The 17573-nt window shown below is 35.7% G+C and overlaps 2 protein-coding genes across 3 annotated transcripts; one reads left to right on the top strand and one right to left on the bottom strand.

Moving 5' to 3' along the window:
- Positions 1–7419: 7419 nt before the first annotated feature.
- LOC133787565 (pentatricopeptide repeat-containing protein At1g62260, mitochondrial) lies at positions 7420–10103 on the bottom strand. Its single transcript, XM_062225555.1, has one exon. The coding sequence runs from the start codon at positions 9738–9740 to the stop codon at positions 7683–7685; it is 2058 nt and encodes a 685-aa protein (XP_062081539.1). The 5' UTR covers positions 9741–10103; the 3' UTR covers positions 7420–7682.
- Positions 10104–12015: 1912 nt separating this feature from the next.
- Positions 12016–13618, top strand: LOC133815897 (uncharacterized). 2 transcript variants are annotated; one of them, XR_009884950.1, is made up of 3 exons: positions 12016–12288; positions 13044–13181; positions 13450–13610. XR_009884950.1 is itself a non-coding variant. In XM_062248690.1 (2 exons), the coding sequence occupies exons 1-2, from the start codon at positions 12900–12902 to the stop codon at positions 13588–13590; spliced, it is 423 nt and encodes a 140-aa protein (XP_062104674.1). In that variant the 5' UTR covers positions 12783–12899; the 3' UTR covers positions 13591–13618. The 2 variants fall into 2 exon arrangements, 1 of the variants encoding a protein (XP_062104674.1); XM_062248690.1 differs by lacking the exon at positions 12016–12288 and having other exon boundaries at positions 12783–13181; positions 13450–13618.
- Positions 13619–17573: the final 3955 nt, after the last annotated feature.

The raw sequence follows: 17573 nt of genomic DNA, 5'->3' as shown, positions 1-17573 counted from the left end.
CACTTGGTCCTGAAATGCTGGATGTTCTCATCGATAAAATTATCAAGTGGTAGCCTGGCAACCAGATGCTCGATATGTTTGATGGCAAACATACCACAATCCCCACTGCATATAATCGATTTTGTGTCAATAGAAGATAAAAATAACTTTAATTTTCCAATTTCAAAATCCACTAATTAAATAGGGGAATACCTTGTCTTAGTCTGAGGACACTCCTCTAGAGGAATACGACAATATGAGAAAGGCTTTGTATTCTGCTCAGGATATACCTGTAGGTCCTCGTGGTTGTCAAACATGCCAGAACACCATAACAACGAAGGCAACAATAAGCACCAAGGCTTGATCGCTTCCTCCATCAGAGCGGGACTAAGCACGCTATGGTTGGAATCATAAACGTTGATGCACCACGTTGGAATGGAGGCTTCAATGGCGATCCAATGTGCGGCTTTCTCGACGTGCAAGGAAAAATATACTTCACTCACATTTTTCCATGATACAAGGAATTGATTATCATCGCCCTTCAACATTCTCAGCACATCGTCGTCCCATGTATACTTAGTGCCTGTCTCTCTGAAATGATTCCAACGACCTAGGCACACCTGGGGGAAGGTGGTGTTCATGATCGCAGCATCCTGCCGAAATGCAGCATGGTAAAAGTGGCGTCGGCGGCGTAGCATGTGCAAAGCGGCATCAATATGCTAAAAAAACATAAAAAATTGTTAATACGATCAATATATTTTAAGATTGAATTGAAAACATGAATGTAATTTACATACCGAATCCCAAAGCCAAGTCTGGACTGTCAGCAACTGTAAGAACCATGCCACACCGTGCGTCCCAGTATACACGTTGCGGTCTCTCTTATTGTCGATCTTCCCGACGATCCACCTATGGAAGCTCTTCTCCTGCTGTGGGTCACACTTCCTCAGTGGTTCAGCAACTAACCCCTGTTTATTTAGTCTGATCTTCTTTGTTGGGTCGGTGAAGTCATCAAAACGCTTGGCCCTGCGTTTCTTCCTGACAACTTCAAGGCCAGCGGCCTCCTCAGGTTGCAGTACTCGTACACTGGGACTGTCAGCATCACTGAGAGCTACAGATGTCTGGGCCTGTGGAGTGGAGGGTTGATCACCGTGCTCGTAGTCTACAGGCAAGATATCAGACTCTGTATCTAATTTTACGTAGGTGGATCGACCTAAGACCAGTGAAAGCAGCTGTGCCAACTGAGCCATGATCGTGGTCTGATTCTATAGTAAGGTTGCCTGGCCCTCCTCAACCCTCTTGAGCCTCTGCAGAAGTTGCTCATAATCAGGCTGGGCAACCTGATTAGATGAAGCTGCACAGGCCTGTGAAGTGCCATCATCAACCATCGGGACATCCTCATAAATAATGGAGGCTTCCTTTGCAACTTCTGCTAGCTTCTCTGCCTCATTCTCATGTACCACTACTTCATCCACTGCAGTCCCAGCCTCAAACTCAGGGAATAACCTGGAATCAACTTCTGGGAGGCTATTGTAGTATACTACCTCACCGGGACGTGGCTTCAGCATGGAAAATACCACTAACTGCATAGTTGAATAACATGTGTCAGAAAAAACTTTAATAAAATAAATCGTTAAAGCATTAATTTGTGACATTTAACAAGATAAAATGGAACTTACTCGACGATTGGCGAATATAGGAGCCAACAGAGCTGTCGAAATAGTGATATCAGTCTTCGTAGCCCAGCTGAGCATCCTGGGAATCTGATTCCCACTTCTCACCGAACTTACTCCCGAGAGAAGGCATGGCCTCAAAAGCCCAGTAAAGAAGCGCGGGTGCATAGCAAGTGAAACTATACTTCGCCTCCTTCTGTTTTTTGCTTGACCCCTCTTTCTTCTCCTCCTCATAGTGTTTCAATTGCTTCTTCATGTCCTTTTGAAGGCCTTTGCTAACTTTCTTAAATGACAACTTCCCCCAAGGATACTTGAAAAAGTAATCAATATCCTCAACCATCCTCAGGGAATCTCCCCATATCGTTTTTATCTTCTCTGGGGCATTCAGTACCCCCTCTATCAAATAGCACAAACCCAGCTTAAATGCATCTTCTGGGTTTGTGGAGGCCTTCAATGCATCTTCCAACTGACCAAAACTAACCTTCGAATCACCATTAAAATATTCTTGGATGATCCAATCACTTGAAAGATGCTCTTTCAATTCATATGGGGACGGTGATTTCCCAAAATTTAGCCCGGTAACTAGGGCAAACTCTGCAATACCAAATCTACACAGAGTGTTGCCCAGGTAGAATTGACCCTCTTCAGGCTTCTTACTTTCTACCTTACGCAACATTAGCTGATGCAGCAGAACCCCAGAAAAACTAAACAGTTTTGCCTTAAAGAACTGTCCCAACGGGCATGCCTGTGCCCTTTCAATAAGACCATGCCTCTTAAACTGCTCTATAAGGGTATCTATAACGTCCCTAATGTAGGGTACGTCCGCCACATACTCGTAATTCTAGGGTTTACGAGTATGTAAGGCACTTGACCAAATGAATTTAAATAAAATGATACAAAAAAATACAGAAAAATTTAAAACTTTTATATAAACTTATTAGTATAAATTATTACACGTATGAATACTTTAAATTTAATGTAGCCATATGAAAACTCTAAACCACTATTGCATTGCTACTGAGTCCGTGCTCCACAAGTTGCTCAACAGCTAAAGCCACGCCTGGAAAAATGTTGGAAAATAACATAATGAGCTAACGCTCAGTAAGCAAATCTCATGCATACACATACACATGAATGTCGTGAGTTTGTAGTGCACATATACTAATATGCTGACTTATATATACTTATGCATTTCATTTATTGTTCATGCACTTTCAAACTTTACTTTTATGCTCTTTCTTTTACTTTCACATTTTTATGGGCCCGATTTCACTTGTGCACACTGTTTGATTTAGCCAATGCCTGCAGGGCTTGTTACACATATCATATAGAATCACATGGGTTCTCCTCCGGCTAGCCATCATCGCAGCTAGGCTCATCATAACACTCATTTCATCGTTGCCATAGCTGCCATACTTATTACACATATGGAGGAGAAAGACGGAAACAGGGCAAACATATCTGAATGGTCAACTCTGACCTAGCCCACACTAGTGGGCAGCCACTATAAGTCTTATAGACCCCCGTCTTCTTCATTGCACTTACTTAATTGCTTCATCGAAACAATGGCACCCTTTTTAACATCTTATTATCACTTTGCTTAAGCCTTGTGTCATTAAAATGTTTAACTTTACATAAGACTTTTTCAAGGCATTTCATAACTTTTCTCATATTCATATGCATGGTCTTATATCACATAATAATGTATCACATAACTATACATGTCATGCATACGTGTAGATGCTGAAATGCCAATGTTCATGTTCATGATTCATGTTTGATGGTATTCAATCAAGACATTGTATCACATCTCATATAACTCAAAACATCTTTAGTCATAATACATGAAGCTTTGGGTTGGTGGCGTTGTTATACCTTAACGTAGAGCTATGGCTCAGGTCTAAGGTTTCCAGCCTAAAAACTTAAATGCTTCATATATCATAACACATAACAAAAATCATGAACATAAAAGTAATCCACATATTCATCAACATAAGAACACATACTTGCACATAATTCATATCAATCTTAACCAAGTAAGGCATATTTCACATATCACGAAATTCATCAATTTCATATCACACAACACCTTTATGATGTTCATATAACCATTCTTCACATACTTATCATATGCATCATCATCATACCATACTTAACTCATTAGATGTACATAATCAATGTAGTCATGCATCTTACACTTAAGCACAAAAGGTGAGATTTACTTACCTTAGGTCCTTAGCTTATTTTAAAAGTGCTCACCAAGAGCCAATCAATCAAATCCATACAAATCCTATTCAAGACACATCATTTATTAAATTCTATCAAAATCGTAAATATACACTATTGATAATGTATATTAACAATACCAGAAACTATATAAATGATAATAATAATTATTATCAACGTAATGCAAATAACTCTTCATATAAAACAATGCTTTAAACCTTGCTCATAAGATTATGTACTCTTATGATAATAATAACAAGAATAATAATTATCGTCTATAAATAAACTTACTTCAATATTAACAACAAAATACTTCAATAACAATACATATATGAATGTATATATTCAAATAGTCATTTTATAAAAGAAATCACATTTTTAACATAAAGTTGTAATAATCGATATAATGATAATAATATAAATATAAATATTTATATTATTATTAATTAGTCCTAATATCAATTCCAGTGATATAATAAATATACTTTATCCAAAATTCACTGGTCTTACAAATATCAATAACTGTAAGAAACTAATATTGATATTATTTTAATATTCAAATATTAACAAAATATTAATATATAAGAATAATTGTTAAATAATATGTTTACTATAAATCACACTTTTCATATATATATATATATATACGAAACTGTATTATTGATTTACTTAACAAAATAATAACAATAATAATTAAAATTACTTAATCATAATAATTTCCATATTAATATAAAATCAATTAAATATGTATTTTTATACTTTATTTAATATCTAATATTTTCTAGAAAATTGGACAGCACAACGGCTATAAAATGGACAAACCCAAAATCAAAACCTGTATCAGAAATATATATAATCCCAGACAGCCAGTATAATTACAGAAAAATATTCCATATATCAAGAATATATAATTATATACTATAAATACACATAATAATAATTACTCTAATCACTAACAATATAGGTTAAAGAATTTATACCACAATGATCGGGTTCCACAACAAATCAAACGATGATTTTCTGAGGCTCAAAACGTACTTCGAAACCTCGAATACTAAGTTTCGAACGTTGGTCTACGGTGGATCGCGGTAGCTCGTGGTGGGCCCACCACCTAACTATGGTAGATGTAGGAACAAGTTATTGGGTTTTGAAGCCCACAACACGAGGAACACGATGGTGGTGACGGATCGGCAAACGGATGCCCGAGGTGGCCGAATCGCAACTTTGAAGTCGCGGGGTGGCCGAACTTAAATCGACCAGTTGAGGTGTTTAATCGGCGAGTGAGCTCTAGATTCCTGCGTGGTCGATAGTTCGGAGGCCTTTGAATCCAACGGTCCGGCGCGTGGCTATAATTGGTGGCCGGAAAGTACTCCTGCGTCGTCGGCAACAGTAGCACGCAGAGGAGAAAGAGGAAGAGAAGGAGAGAGAAATAGAAGAAAAAAAAAATTTCTGAGGAGAGAGAGAGAGAGGCTCGGTTAAAAGGCTGAAGCCTTTTTTTTTATTTATTTATTTTTTTGAAATTACACTTGGACCCAAAATATTAAAATTCTTTTCAAATAAGCCCTTTAGCAAAACTTTCTTAATTTTTATAAAAATCCTCAATTAAAATTATATGACATTTGAGTCCAATATTTGACTACTCAAGTTTCTCTCTCTTTAATCTCATTAAAGACATATTTTAAACACTATTTTTCTATTACTATTTCTTAAATTTGTAAACTTGTACATTTTATGTATTAAAACTCTGCTTTATAATAAATAAATGTATTATGAAAATGTTGGATATTATAGTATCCAAGTAGGCACTACCCCTATAAGTGACACGACCAGGAAAGTGTTTCTCCAACGACACAATAAGTTCAGGCATCTGGAAAAAAAACAAAAAAAATGTTAAAAATGTAAAACAATCTGGTAAGGCAGTTATTATCGAGGCAGAAACAATCGAGTTCTATCGAGTCTTATTGATGCCTATCGAGGTGGATTCCAAAATCACAAAGAATAATATAATCGGGTTACTATCGAGTCTTATCGAGGCCTATCGAGGTAAGGCAAAAAAACCAAAGTCTAGTCATATCGAGTCCTATCGAGGCCTATCAATTCCTATCGAGAAGGGTCCTAAAAATCCCAAAGCAGTGTATCATCGAGTCTTATCGAGTCCTATCGAGGTATGTTCTAAAAATTCCCAAAGCCGTGTATCATCGAGTCCTATCGATTCCTATCGAGGTAGGTTCTAAAAATTCCCAAAGCCGTGTAACATCGAGTTCTATTGAGTCCTATCGATTCTTATCGAGGTAGGTTCTAAAAATTTCCAAAGTCGTGTATCATCGAGTCCTATCGATTCCTATCGAGGTAGGTTCTAAAAATTCCCAAAGTCGTGTATCATCGAGTCCTATCGATTCCTGTCAATTCCTATTGATTCCTATCGAGGCACAGTCTAATCCATTCCTTATCCTATACTATCGAGTCCTATCGATTCTTATCGATTTCTATCGAGTTTCATGAAAATATCGAAAAAAACCAAGATTTCTTCATTGCCAGCCCTGATCTATCCTATGAACAAAAAAAAAAAAAAAAAAAAACAGGCACATACACATATTGCAGATTAAAAAAGAAAACCCTCACCTTCGCTTTCTTTGAGGTTGTTTCCTAAAAATTCGGTTGCCTTGCTCGACGTTTTCTCCTTCCCCTTCTCTGATCGTCAAGTCCGACCTTTGGGAGCCCTTGTTCGTGTTCGTGGAAGACAATGAAGGTTGGGTTCTACGGATTCAATCGAGTCCTATCGATTTCAAAGTTTGCTTGGTTCGGGTATTTTGGGAGAGAATACGGAGAGTTTGAGAAAATTATGCCAGGGGTATTTTGGGTAGTAACGGGATTAGTAGGACCAAAACGAGAGACTTGTAGGGATAGGGTATTTTTCAAACGGAGTGTCACTTATTGCATTAAAAATTAAATTTCCCTATTTAAATGATGTAGAGAAATATACAGAGAAGTTGATGTATGATATAATGTAAAACTTAAAGGTAAAATAGAAAAATGTGTATTTTTGTAAGGTATTTTAAAAGATGGAGTAGATCATGCATTGGTAGTGCTCTTACTCATCACCTACTTTCTACAATTATTATATGATACATGATATATATATTGCATGAAAAAGATATTAGATATGCACCAATGTTCGTACAAGCAGAAAGCATATATCCTTTTTCTTAGCAGAAAAAAAAAGCATATCTTTTTAAGGGAAAGGTTGAACAATTTGCAGTGTTTAATTTATTTCCCATCCGCAATGTAAAACTTTTTATTTGTCAATTTCTTAAAAATATTTTAAAATCCAATTTATAAGTAAAAAATAAAATTTTGATGATTTTTTTTAAACAGAACAAAGAATTAAAATAAACACTCAAAATAGAAAAATACTAAAAATTAATTTAGTTTAATAATCATTATTTTTTTTAGATTATTTTATTGATGGATGAAATGCTTTTATCATATTTTGGAATGTCAATAAGATGTCCGTTTCTTGATATTTATTTATACTATATACTAAACAAGAAGGTGAAGAATTGAGCTTCATTATTATGGGAAAGGAAGCAGGTGAAAGCTTCAGAAGTATTAAGGGTCAATATTATTATTTGTTAAATTATTAAGGGTCAATATAGGGAACCAAATTTTATATACTATTTTCCACCCCAAACAATTCACAAAAAAATATTTAAGCAATGAGACTGAGCTATATGTGGAATATGTGTTATCATCTTGTGAATTTTTAAGGTTAATCCTAAGTGATAGTAAGAATTTGTTAAACATTTACAAATCTATTCTACTATACCCTCGTTTCTTGAGGATGTGATTGTCTTCCATTACCAACCTAATCTTGCCTGCATTATCCCATTGCCCTAAATCAGCATACATATTGTGCAACAACACATAAGGAGCTGAGCTTTCTGGTTCTAGCCTCATCAAAGCCTCAGCAGCAAGTTGAGCCAACTGAACATTGTTATGCACTCTACAGCCACCTAGAAAAGCTCCCCAAACTGCCTTGTCTGGTTTGAATGGCATGCTGTTGATCAAATCCAAGGCTTCCTCAAGCTGCCCTTGCCGGCTAATCACGTCAACTAGAGATGCATAGTGTTCAACTTGTGGCCTGATTCCAAATTCATTAATCATCGATTCGAAATGCTTTCGGCCTTCTTTAACTAAGCCTGCATGAGCACAAGCATTCAACACTGCAATATATGTTATATGAGTGGGCTGCACATTGAGTTCCTTCATCAGTTGGAAAAGTTCTAAAGCATCTACAACAACACCATGAGCTGCATAGCCTCCAATCATTGCATTCCAAGAAATTACATCCTTTTGTTGTTTCATCTCATTGAAGATGATCCTTGCCTCTTTTATTGCCCCACATCTTGAGTACATGGTGATGAGGGAGTTGTTCACTGGTGCATCTGCCATAACAGTCTTTGTAACCAGTTGATGAACCTGCCTACCAAGATGCAGATCCACCAACCCGCTAGACACGCTGAGAATTGAAGACAAAGTGTGACGGTCATGTTTCTCTCCTTCATGTTGCATCTGAGTGAAAAGCTTAATCGAATCTCGGTAGTTTTCGTTTTTCTCATATCCAGCTATAATGGAGTTCCAAGAGACCAGGTTCTTTTGGGGCATCCTCTCAAAATAGTTCATAGCAAGTTTTAAATCGCCAATTTCTGCAAACCCTGAGATCATTGAATTCCATGTCAGTGAGGCAGGATAAGGCATTTCACCAAAGAGATTAGAGGCCTCTTCCATATCTAACATATGAACGTAGCCAGTGATCATGGTATTCCAAGAGAAGGTATCTCGATCTGTCATTTGATCAAAAAGTTCCCTGGCGGAGACGATATCTTTCGCTTTCAAATAGCACATAATCATGGAATTCCAAGATACCACATTTTTCTCAAACTTCTTATGGCCTTCTTTCCCCTTATCATTATAAAAGGGCATCTCATCAAACAGTCGTCGAGCTTCCTTGATCTCACCTCTTTGACCATAGCCAGCAATGAGCGTATTATAACCATGCACCAATTCTTCTCTCAGGCCATCCTTGTTCCCACACTCAAGCAGTATCCTAGCTGCTTCATCTAACTTACCATTCTGAATAAGGCCTGACACTAGTGCATTAACCGAAGCCCCATCACGCTCAGGCATTTTGTCAAAGAAGTCAACAGCATTAACCACATCACCATTCCTTAAAAACCCAGTAATCAATGCATTCCAAGAGATAACATTCCGCTCTGGCATGCTGTTAAAAAGTTGCAATGCGATAGACATATCCCTATTCTTGGCATACCCACTAATCATCGTATTCCAAGAAACACAATCTCTCTCAGGCATTTCATCAAACAACTTTCGCGCTTCCTCAATAGCCTTACCACCCTGATACGATATATAGCCAGATATCATCAAATTCCAGGAAACAACGTCTCTTTGCGGCATTTCATCAAACAACTTACGTGCCTTCTCCATCTCTCTACGCTTCACGTACCCACTTATCATTGAATTCCACGTTACAACGTTTCGGATCTTCAACCCATCAAAAACCTCCCTGGCTTCACTAATCCGACCAGTACGGATCAAATGGGAGATCCTTTTGTTCAACGAAACCAAGTCGGGAAAAGGGGTCGGGCTTAAACTGTTGGGGTTCAAAGTAGAGGGGAAAGAAGATGTTGCAGAGTATAACTTGGGTATGGCAATGGAGATGGCGAGAAAACGTAGCTGAGAAAGATGCAGTGGTGGCGAAACAGTGATGAATCTGAAAACGACGCCGTATGGAATTGAGGTTAGTGTAGTCCCCCGACGGAGGATCGCTACTAGATTGATCATTGAAGAAGTACGAGTATGAGACCTTACATGGTCGAAATAACCTGATTAAATCAATCAATTAGGCATAACAATGGAAATTAGTAAACAAAGTAGCTGATCCAATTCCAGTTGTAAAAAGTTCACTGTTCTAGATCACAAACACTACTCTTAAGTAAAAACCACTCCTCCACATTCTGTTGTTTATTCCATGTTTTAATGGCAGACTGCGCAGTACTCTCCAACACTAATATCATATAACTGTATTGGTTCTGGTCGTAATTCTGCTAGTTATAATCAGTTGGTTGTTAGGCTGGAGTTTTTTCTGTTGTATCAGCTCATTAAAAGCAGAGCTAAATATTGACTAAACTACGGTTAAAATACTTATTTATTTGTAAATAAATTTAGTAATTTAAAAATATTGTACTTTTATATATATAGGAAAATTTTCTTGTGCGGGCTTCCATTTCGACCGTACCTATAGGCTTATTTTTTAGCCTTTGATTTTGGATCTAATGGCTATAACATATTTGGTTTGTTGGGTGTAGGTGGGCGTACACTGAACCAAAATGTATGTGATTTATATAAATGGAATGGAGGGTGTGTGGGGCCAATGATCTTTGTCGGGCATTAATTGAATGCCTCCTTAATTTACTCATTTATATTAGTTGTCTTTTCCAAAAGCTTTTTTTCTATCTATGTTTGAGTGTCTTAACTTGTCCACTGTATGTCTCATTCTCAAGCTTTTGCAACATTCTTTGAAGCCGAATGATGAACAATTTGGAGACCAAGGGAGGGAAAGGCAGCATGATTTGAAGCAGTCATTGTAGGGTGTAGATGGCTCCGACGAATGGGTTAGTTTGGGTTTGAATCATGCTCTTGTGTATTTCTTGGTTGGATTTTTTTTTTCTATGCTTGGTGGGTCTATTTGTCCATATTTGATGTAGCAGAGGTCGGATCCCTTGTTATTTCATTGTCTTTTCTTGGTTTGAATTTATATGATAAGGTAGTTTAGTGATTTAATTTGGTTATCTTTGTTATATTTTCACTAGTCATATTTTCTTTCTTCCATTAAATTGTTGTTGTGTTTATATATTATTGTAAGTATTTGTGAAGGGGATTCCGAATTTTTTTTAATACATTTATAGAGGGCGTATGAATGGAATTATTGGCAATATGTTATATTGCCAAATTATTTTTTGTTCAAGAATAGAAATAAGTAGGTGTACTGAATGAGGAGAAATATGTTATTCTTAATTAATTTGATTAACACGAAGATGAATATGTTTATGATGATGGGTGAGGATTGAAACTATTACTACAGCAAAGAATTATAATTTTTTTAAATGTGACCACTTTTTTTTAAAAGGGTTTTGTTTGTTTGCAGAATGTATTATTATTTTTTGTTGGGAAATTGATATATGAATTGCACTGAAGGCATTCGTTTGACTGTTAAGTGGATTTTGTACCAGTTATATGAAGCATATAAGTCTATGAGTGCTAGGCATGTATAGTATATATGTTGTTGGTATTGTGACTATTTGCACATTGATCTCAAATTACAAATTAAGTATGCTTATAGTAGAATTTTTATAAAATGGAGGCTTTGGCATTGGCTGTGAGGATCTTATCAGAATCTGTACAAAATCTCAAAAACTGTTATTCTGAGTTGAAGGAGGACGTACGTAAAATTGAAGCTGGTATTAACTGTCTATTAGAGCATGTTAAAGGGCGAGATGAGGATCGACGGAGGTTTCAAGGGAAAATTCTCCAATTTTATTGCAGCAGGTAGCAACTTAGAAAAAGGAGTGGCAGATGAAATTGGGGTGAAAGAAAACGAGGTTGGTCATGGTGGAGATGTTGGAAAAAGTAAGGATGTAATGGTTGAGAAGGATGAAGTTGCAAAGGGAAAAATTAGTTTCGCTGATTTGAATGTTACCACTAGTTCTCGTAGGAGTGGAGGTTTTAAAAGTAGTGTTGAAAGTTCAATTAGTGGTGGTAGCAGGACGGTGAGCGGTTCAGCAAGAGGTGGAAAACGTACTTGCTTTGATGAGAAATTGTTTCAAAGGACAACTGAGTTTAGGAAAACTTTCATGGACCAAGGGAAATCAGTAAGAGTAAGTGTGTATGGTATGGGTTTAATTGTTTTCCAAATTTGAAAGAGGTTGTTATAGAGTAGTATATGTTGGAGAACTAATTTTGGCATTTTATTTATTTTTTCCAAGGGCCAGTAGATGGCATGATTAAGCGGACTGAGAATTCTTCTTGTCAAATGAAGCGTGATTGTGCGTCAAATGCAGATCGTGTTAGGAGTGTGGGAGGAGCGAAGGTATAGGTGGTAAATCTGTCATTTATTTTAATTATTATTTATAGGTTTGTTTAGGAAAATAATATGATTTAATTATTTAATGAAGAGGAAATTGGAGTCACTCTCAAACAATGGTGGGGGCAATATTGGGAGAGGTGCTTTTCAGGTACAGAAGTTGGGTCCTTTTACAGTGTCTACTCCTCTCCTTGACGGTGATTATGGGCCACTTCTGGACTATATATTTGATGAGAATTTGGATGGAGGGTATGTGTTAAGTTATTTTTCGAAGGTTTTTGTGGTTTGTATATTTGGTAAAGTGGGAGAGAAGTTGATTTTGCTTCACTGGTTTATATAGAATCTACTAATAGATTTTGCCCGGTTGACTAATTGTTATTGGCTTGTCTATTTGCATATAGTGAGTATATTGTGGAGTCAGAATTCTACTACCTTAATCGAGCGCTTTTTAAATCCTTGTCTCCTGAGACTATGCTATCTGGCGAGGTGAAGTTGGAAGAACTTTTTTTGTTGAAAAAAATATCTAATTGAATTCTGGAAAAGTTGGATTGTCGAAGAAATAGGGTTAACAAAGATTGAACTTTTATTTATTTGTCTTTGTAGGTGTTGAATGTGGTATATGAGATGCTTACATGCACGGAACGCTTAATATCGAATGGGGGCCGCACTTTGTGGTACCTAAATACCAAATTGATTGTAAGTTTTGAAATTTTCTTATTGTGGCCTTTTTTTGTAGTGAAACTTGTAATGTGGTGGTAATTTAATGTAAATATTAAATGACTTCCTTTTTTATTTTTTGTTTCCCAAGTCTTCTGGAATAAGTATCCAGCGTTTGTTTTCTGACACTGTTCGCGGCAAACATGTTGGGGAAAGATTGTCTGCACGAGAATATTTCATTGGTGATCTTGCAATTTGTAAATAGGTTTTATGAGGTGAGAATAGATATCATTGGTACCATGGTGATGCATTTTGTTTCTAATTTTAAACCTGTTGATGGCCTGCAGATTTTTATCTCGGTGCACATTCAGGACATCCGTCACTTTGTCTTGTTTCTTCTTCATGTTGGGATAAAAGTGGTAGAAATTTGGGATTCTCTTCTTCACAAGGGTAAATCCAGAGGAGCGGAATTGGTACAACCAGTGGTTAGTTCTTTGGTACTTAAAGAATTTATTTTGTAATTGTCATTGTTTTCCTTGTTATTCATTTTTTCAGTCGATGTTGTGTGGTTTATATTTTATTTAAGTGAAAAAATTTATGATATCTCAATGAGATTTTGGATGTTTTGAAAGTGTGGTGAGTATGTTTTTTTTTCTTAGAAGTTCTTTGTCAGTGTTAGAGTTGTCTTATCATTATCTTGGTGGTAATTATTAACCATCTTTTATGTTGCTAATTGTAGTTTTTTCTTTGTAGCTAAAACAACTTGATGATCTGTTGGGAGACCAAATTGCAAGCACGGGACCTGACGAGTCATTTTCCAGCTTCACAGTTAGCACAGTGACTAATGTACCACAACAGTCTAATTCATATGACTGTGGTATATATTGTGATTAATTGGATGGAGCAGCGCCCTATTGATGACTTCCAGCATGATTCAAAAGTATGATTTTTCAAACTTTATTCATTTTTGTAGTGATTCCCATTTCCAGTCATTTTAATCAGGATTAAAATTGTTTCATAAATTGATTTGCTTTGTATGGACCATGAAGTTATATTTACCTCTACTCTGGTGTAGTTTCACTCCCAGAATGAGAGGTCACGTGTAGCTATTATTATATTTACCTCGAAATGCAACAAGTTAAGAGAATCGGTTATGGCGGATGCAATGAGTCAAAGAAGAGGAAATGTTAAGCGTGGGCGAGTTGGAAAGTAGGATGATATTTTCTCTTTATGGGTGCATTATTTTGGTTCACGTTAATGGTTGAGTATATGGGTGATACTTGTAGGTATTTTTCGAAAATATTTTTTGATTGGAATACGTCGGGGTATCATTTGGACTGAGTTGGATGGGGCTTACTCTTTTTTTTTTTGTATTGCTTTCTGGTTTGGTAATCTTTTGAATTATGTAATTACATGTGATAGTTGGGGGTGGACTCTTTTTTTAAGTGTTTGAGAATTGAGGTATGCGATAGATTGCATATGGACGAAGGTGGCATAAATTTGTGTGCTGAGAGATTAATATTTGTTCATTTTAATCTTGTCCACAATGGTTTTTCACTAGTTTGAACATAAAATGGATCTTTGGCTGTCGTAAATTGGCACTATTTTATTTTATATGTTGTATTTATTAAATTCTTTAGTTTCTAAAAAAATATTGGGATATGTATACTTTTTATTTCAAAAGCCACATTCTAATAATAAGGGGAACTTGACAAGTTTTGGAAATAGGATCGTAATTCTGTTTTTTATTTTTATGAAAAGGAGTTGGTAGTATGGCTGCTATGGTTTTCCCAAAATAGTGTGCCCAATCGCAAAATCCAGTGACATGGTTATAGAAAAATGATTAAATTCCATGAGAGTTGAAGGACAAAAATGGAAAACATAAATAAGACATAACAATTGCCACCTGCCAAAGATCTAGAGCTTTTTTTTTTTTTCATGATATGTATTCATGAGCCTTGGGTCTCGTAACGCTTGTACAAGATCAATTTAGAATTAACATTAACTAATTTAAAAGGATAAAAGTTGGCAATTAATTAATTATGCAAGTGTCTACTATATGACATCTTACCTATTATATATGTACTTAATTTATATTTCATATGATGATTAAGATTAGGCCACGCAACAAGGCATTTTTCCAAATAGAATACATAAAGGTAGTACAAGTCCATGTCCAAATATAATACATAAACGTAGTTCCCAACTAGTGGGAAGACTATAGAATACATATAGGTTGACAAAAAATGATTGTATTATACCTTGCATTCTCCATGCTGATACGAAAATAATCTTGATTGCTGACCACTTGGGTTTTCCTCTCCTCAAGGCTGCCTTGTTTTTTCTAACTATGAAGAAGAAGCAATTTGTTGAGGTAGTTCATTGGGGCGTCATTTCTTCATCCGTGTGAGTAGTTCCACCACATTGCGAGTTACATCTCAGTGCATCATGTCCAAGGTATTTTCAAGATCCTTGCTATGGATTAGCTGCCCTCCGCCAAGCATGGAACATTCGATCCTATTGGACTACTACAGAGAAATACTAGATAATCTAACTTTTAAAGATGTAAGTAAGCGAAGATGATACTTTAGTGTAGGTTTCCTTTCTTACTAATATAAATGGTTAATGATAATATTATGTCAATAATAAATCTTCATATGCCACGTAGGTTCAATGGTTCCCTTGGGGGGAAAGAAAACGCCAACTTGCGTATGTGAGGTTGTCTGAACAATCAAACACTCGTAGAATCCTCCTATTGGGACTGCATGGAGGTGAATGGTACTTGGCTGAAAGAGTCACAATGCAAAGTTACAACATTCCACAAACAAATATCCCCAAGAGACCTCCAAAATCAATGATAGTAAAAGAGAATACAATTCTTATATCAAACAATTGGTGCTTAGCTGGGAAGCTCGAAAGGAATTTTTTTAAAAAATCCACTAAGTTGACATACGACGAGTACATATCGCTATTCTTGTCCAGCAACAATAATGAAGAGGTTAGTTTCGAATTCATAATTAATTTTATAGATATTCTCTGGAACTTCCACAGGATGCCCCAAAACAGGCGGATAACCTATTTTCAAAGGATGGCCAGGATGAACTAATCAGAAAGGTGAAATAAGTCTCTGAGGTTTATTATGTAATTTTCATTGCGTGTGGTTGACAACTTTATTTTTATTTTTGGCTTAGAGAAAATGCATAGCTGCCACAGGACTACTTGCTAGGTTGGATGGTGTCCAATCGAATCTAATTCAACAGATTAACACAACTAGTGAGACTTTTAAGACATACTCCAACATCCTAACAACCTTGATGATTGATCTGGTAAGTTTTATAATGCCAATTTAATGCATCAACTTTAAGGAGTAAAGTTCATACCACACAAATATATGTGTAATTAAATGCTAATTCTATTCCCTTGACTTTCCATTTTTCATAGGCACAAAATTCCCCAACAGAACCAAGAAGAAGACCGACAATTGAAGATAACGTCAGCACCAACTAAATAAATACATAAATGAGAGTAAAAAAATGAGTCATATTCTATAGTACTGAACTGTTAACTAGGAGAGATCCACCGTCCAACTTAATATGTTTATTCGATACTAGTTAATAATATATTGTGTTTTCTTCTATCTTTCATATATATACAAAATCACTTTGAAATGTTTATTGACATGCCAGACATTTGAAATTGTTGGAAAAAAAACTCACAGCAAACACATGTAGAAAAATTAACCTTCGCCCTCCACTCCCATCTTCTATTCAGTTTTGAGTATCACCATGCTTTGGAATTGGGGCATGCTTCCAACCTTAATTAATTTTTAATGTGCTAAATTGAATGGAAGTTTTATTTTAAATCTTCCAAAATAGTAATATCAAACAATTTGTATTGTCAGATACACTACTGATTCTTTTAGAAATGATTAAAATAAAACATATATCTTTACTTATTTGATTCCACAAAGCTACCAATTTCTATCCTCAATTCAGAATCCACTTCAAATGAAAAAAATAAAAAAATTTATGTCAAGAACAAGAACTCATATATAGGTCTTTTGCCTTAGTCTGCCAAAAATTAACGAGTAAGAGAACACTACTTGAGATTACCGATCATACATAGGCCCACTAAAAATCTCCAAAATACAGTACTAACTTAACATTGCATATCAGCTTTTAAAATGAAACCAAAGTAAATTATATTTCATAATTCTTCGACCAATCGTGTTTAGCAACTTTCTTCATGATATGATCTCGCAACTTATTCGCTTCCGAACCCAGAATTAGTGACCCAATGTGTAGCCTTTGAGCTGATTCTCCAACCTGATAAATTAGAAAATCATTACTACAACCCCATTTGTAATATCATTTAATTATTGCCAACAATAAAATTACAGACAATAAATAATAGGATTTGTACATTTGCGGAAAGAACGCCATCCATGTATCTACCCAATAGATGTTTCATAACATGCAAGCTACTATCAAAGTTTCCAACAATCCTGTGATGATCTGCTGTTTCTGCTATGTAAAAGTCACTAAAAAACTGAAGATTCCCATACAATCTTAAACCTTAAATGCTTTGTCCATCGATTGTAGCTAAACAAAGAAGATCATAGAAAAAATTAAAAAAAAATTTTTTGACAAACTAACACACATAAACCAAATTGTAGAAATATATTCAATATATACCATGAATGATAGGAACATATGCCTATCCCAACTCATTAGATAAACTCACAATAAATGCATAAAATAAACTAATGTAACCACACCAATTAAAGTACTATAACAAGAAACATATCTTCTCACAACTTCCAATATCTCCACACCAATCAATCCATCTTTTGCGATCACTAAATGTAAATAAACTTT

This window comes from Humulus lupulus, chromosome 1 (genome assembly GCF_963169125.1).
Source record: "Humulus lupulus chromosome 1, drHumLupu1.1, whole genome shotgun sequence".
Lineage (NCBI taxonomy): Eukaryota > Viridiplantae > Streptophyta > Magnoliopsida > Rosales > Cannabaceae > Humulus > Humulus lupulus.
Note: the sequence above shows the minus strand (reverse complement) of the source record. Positions and strands in the feature narration are given on the sequence as shown.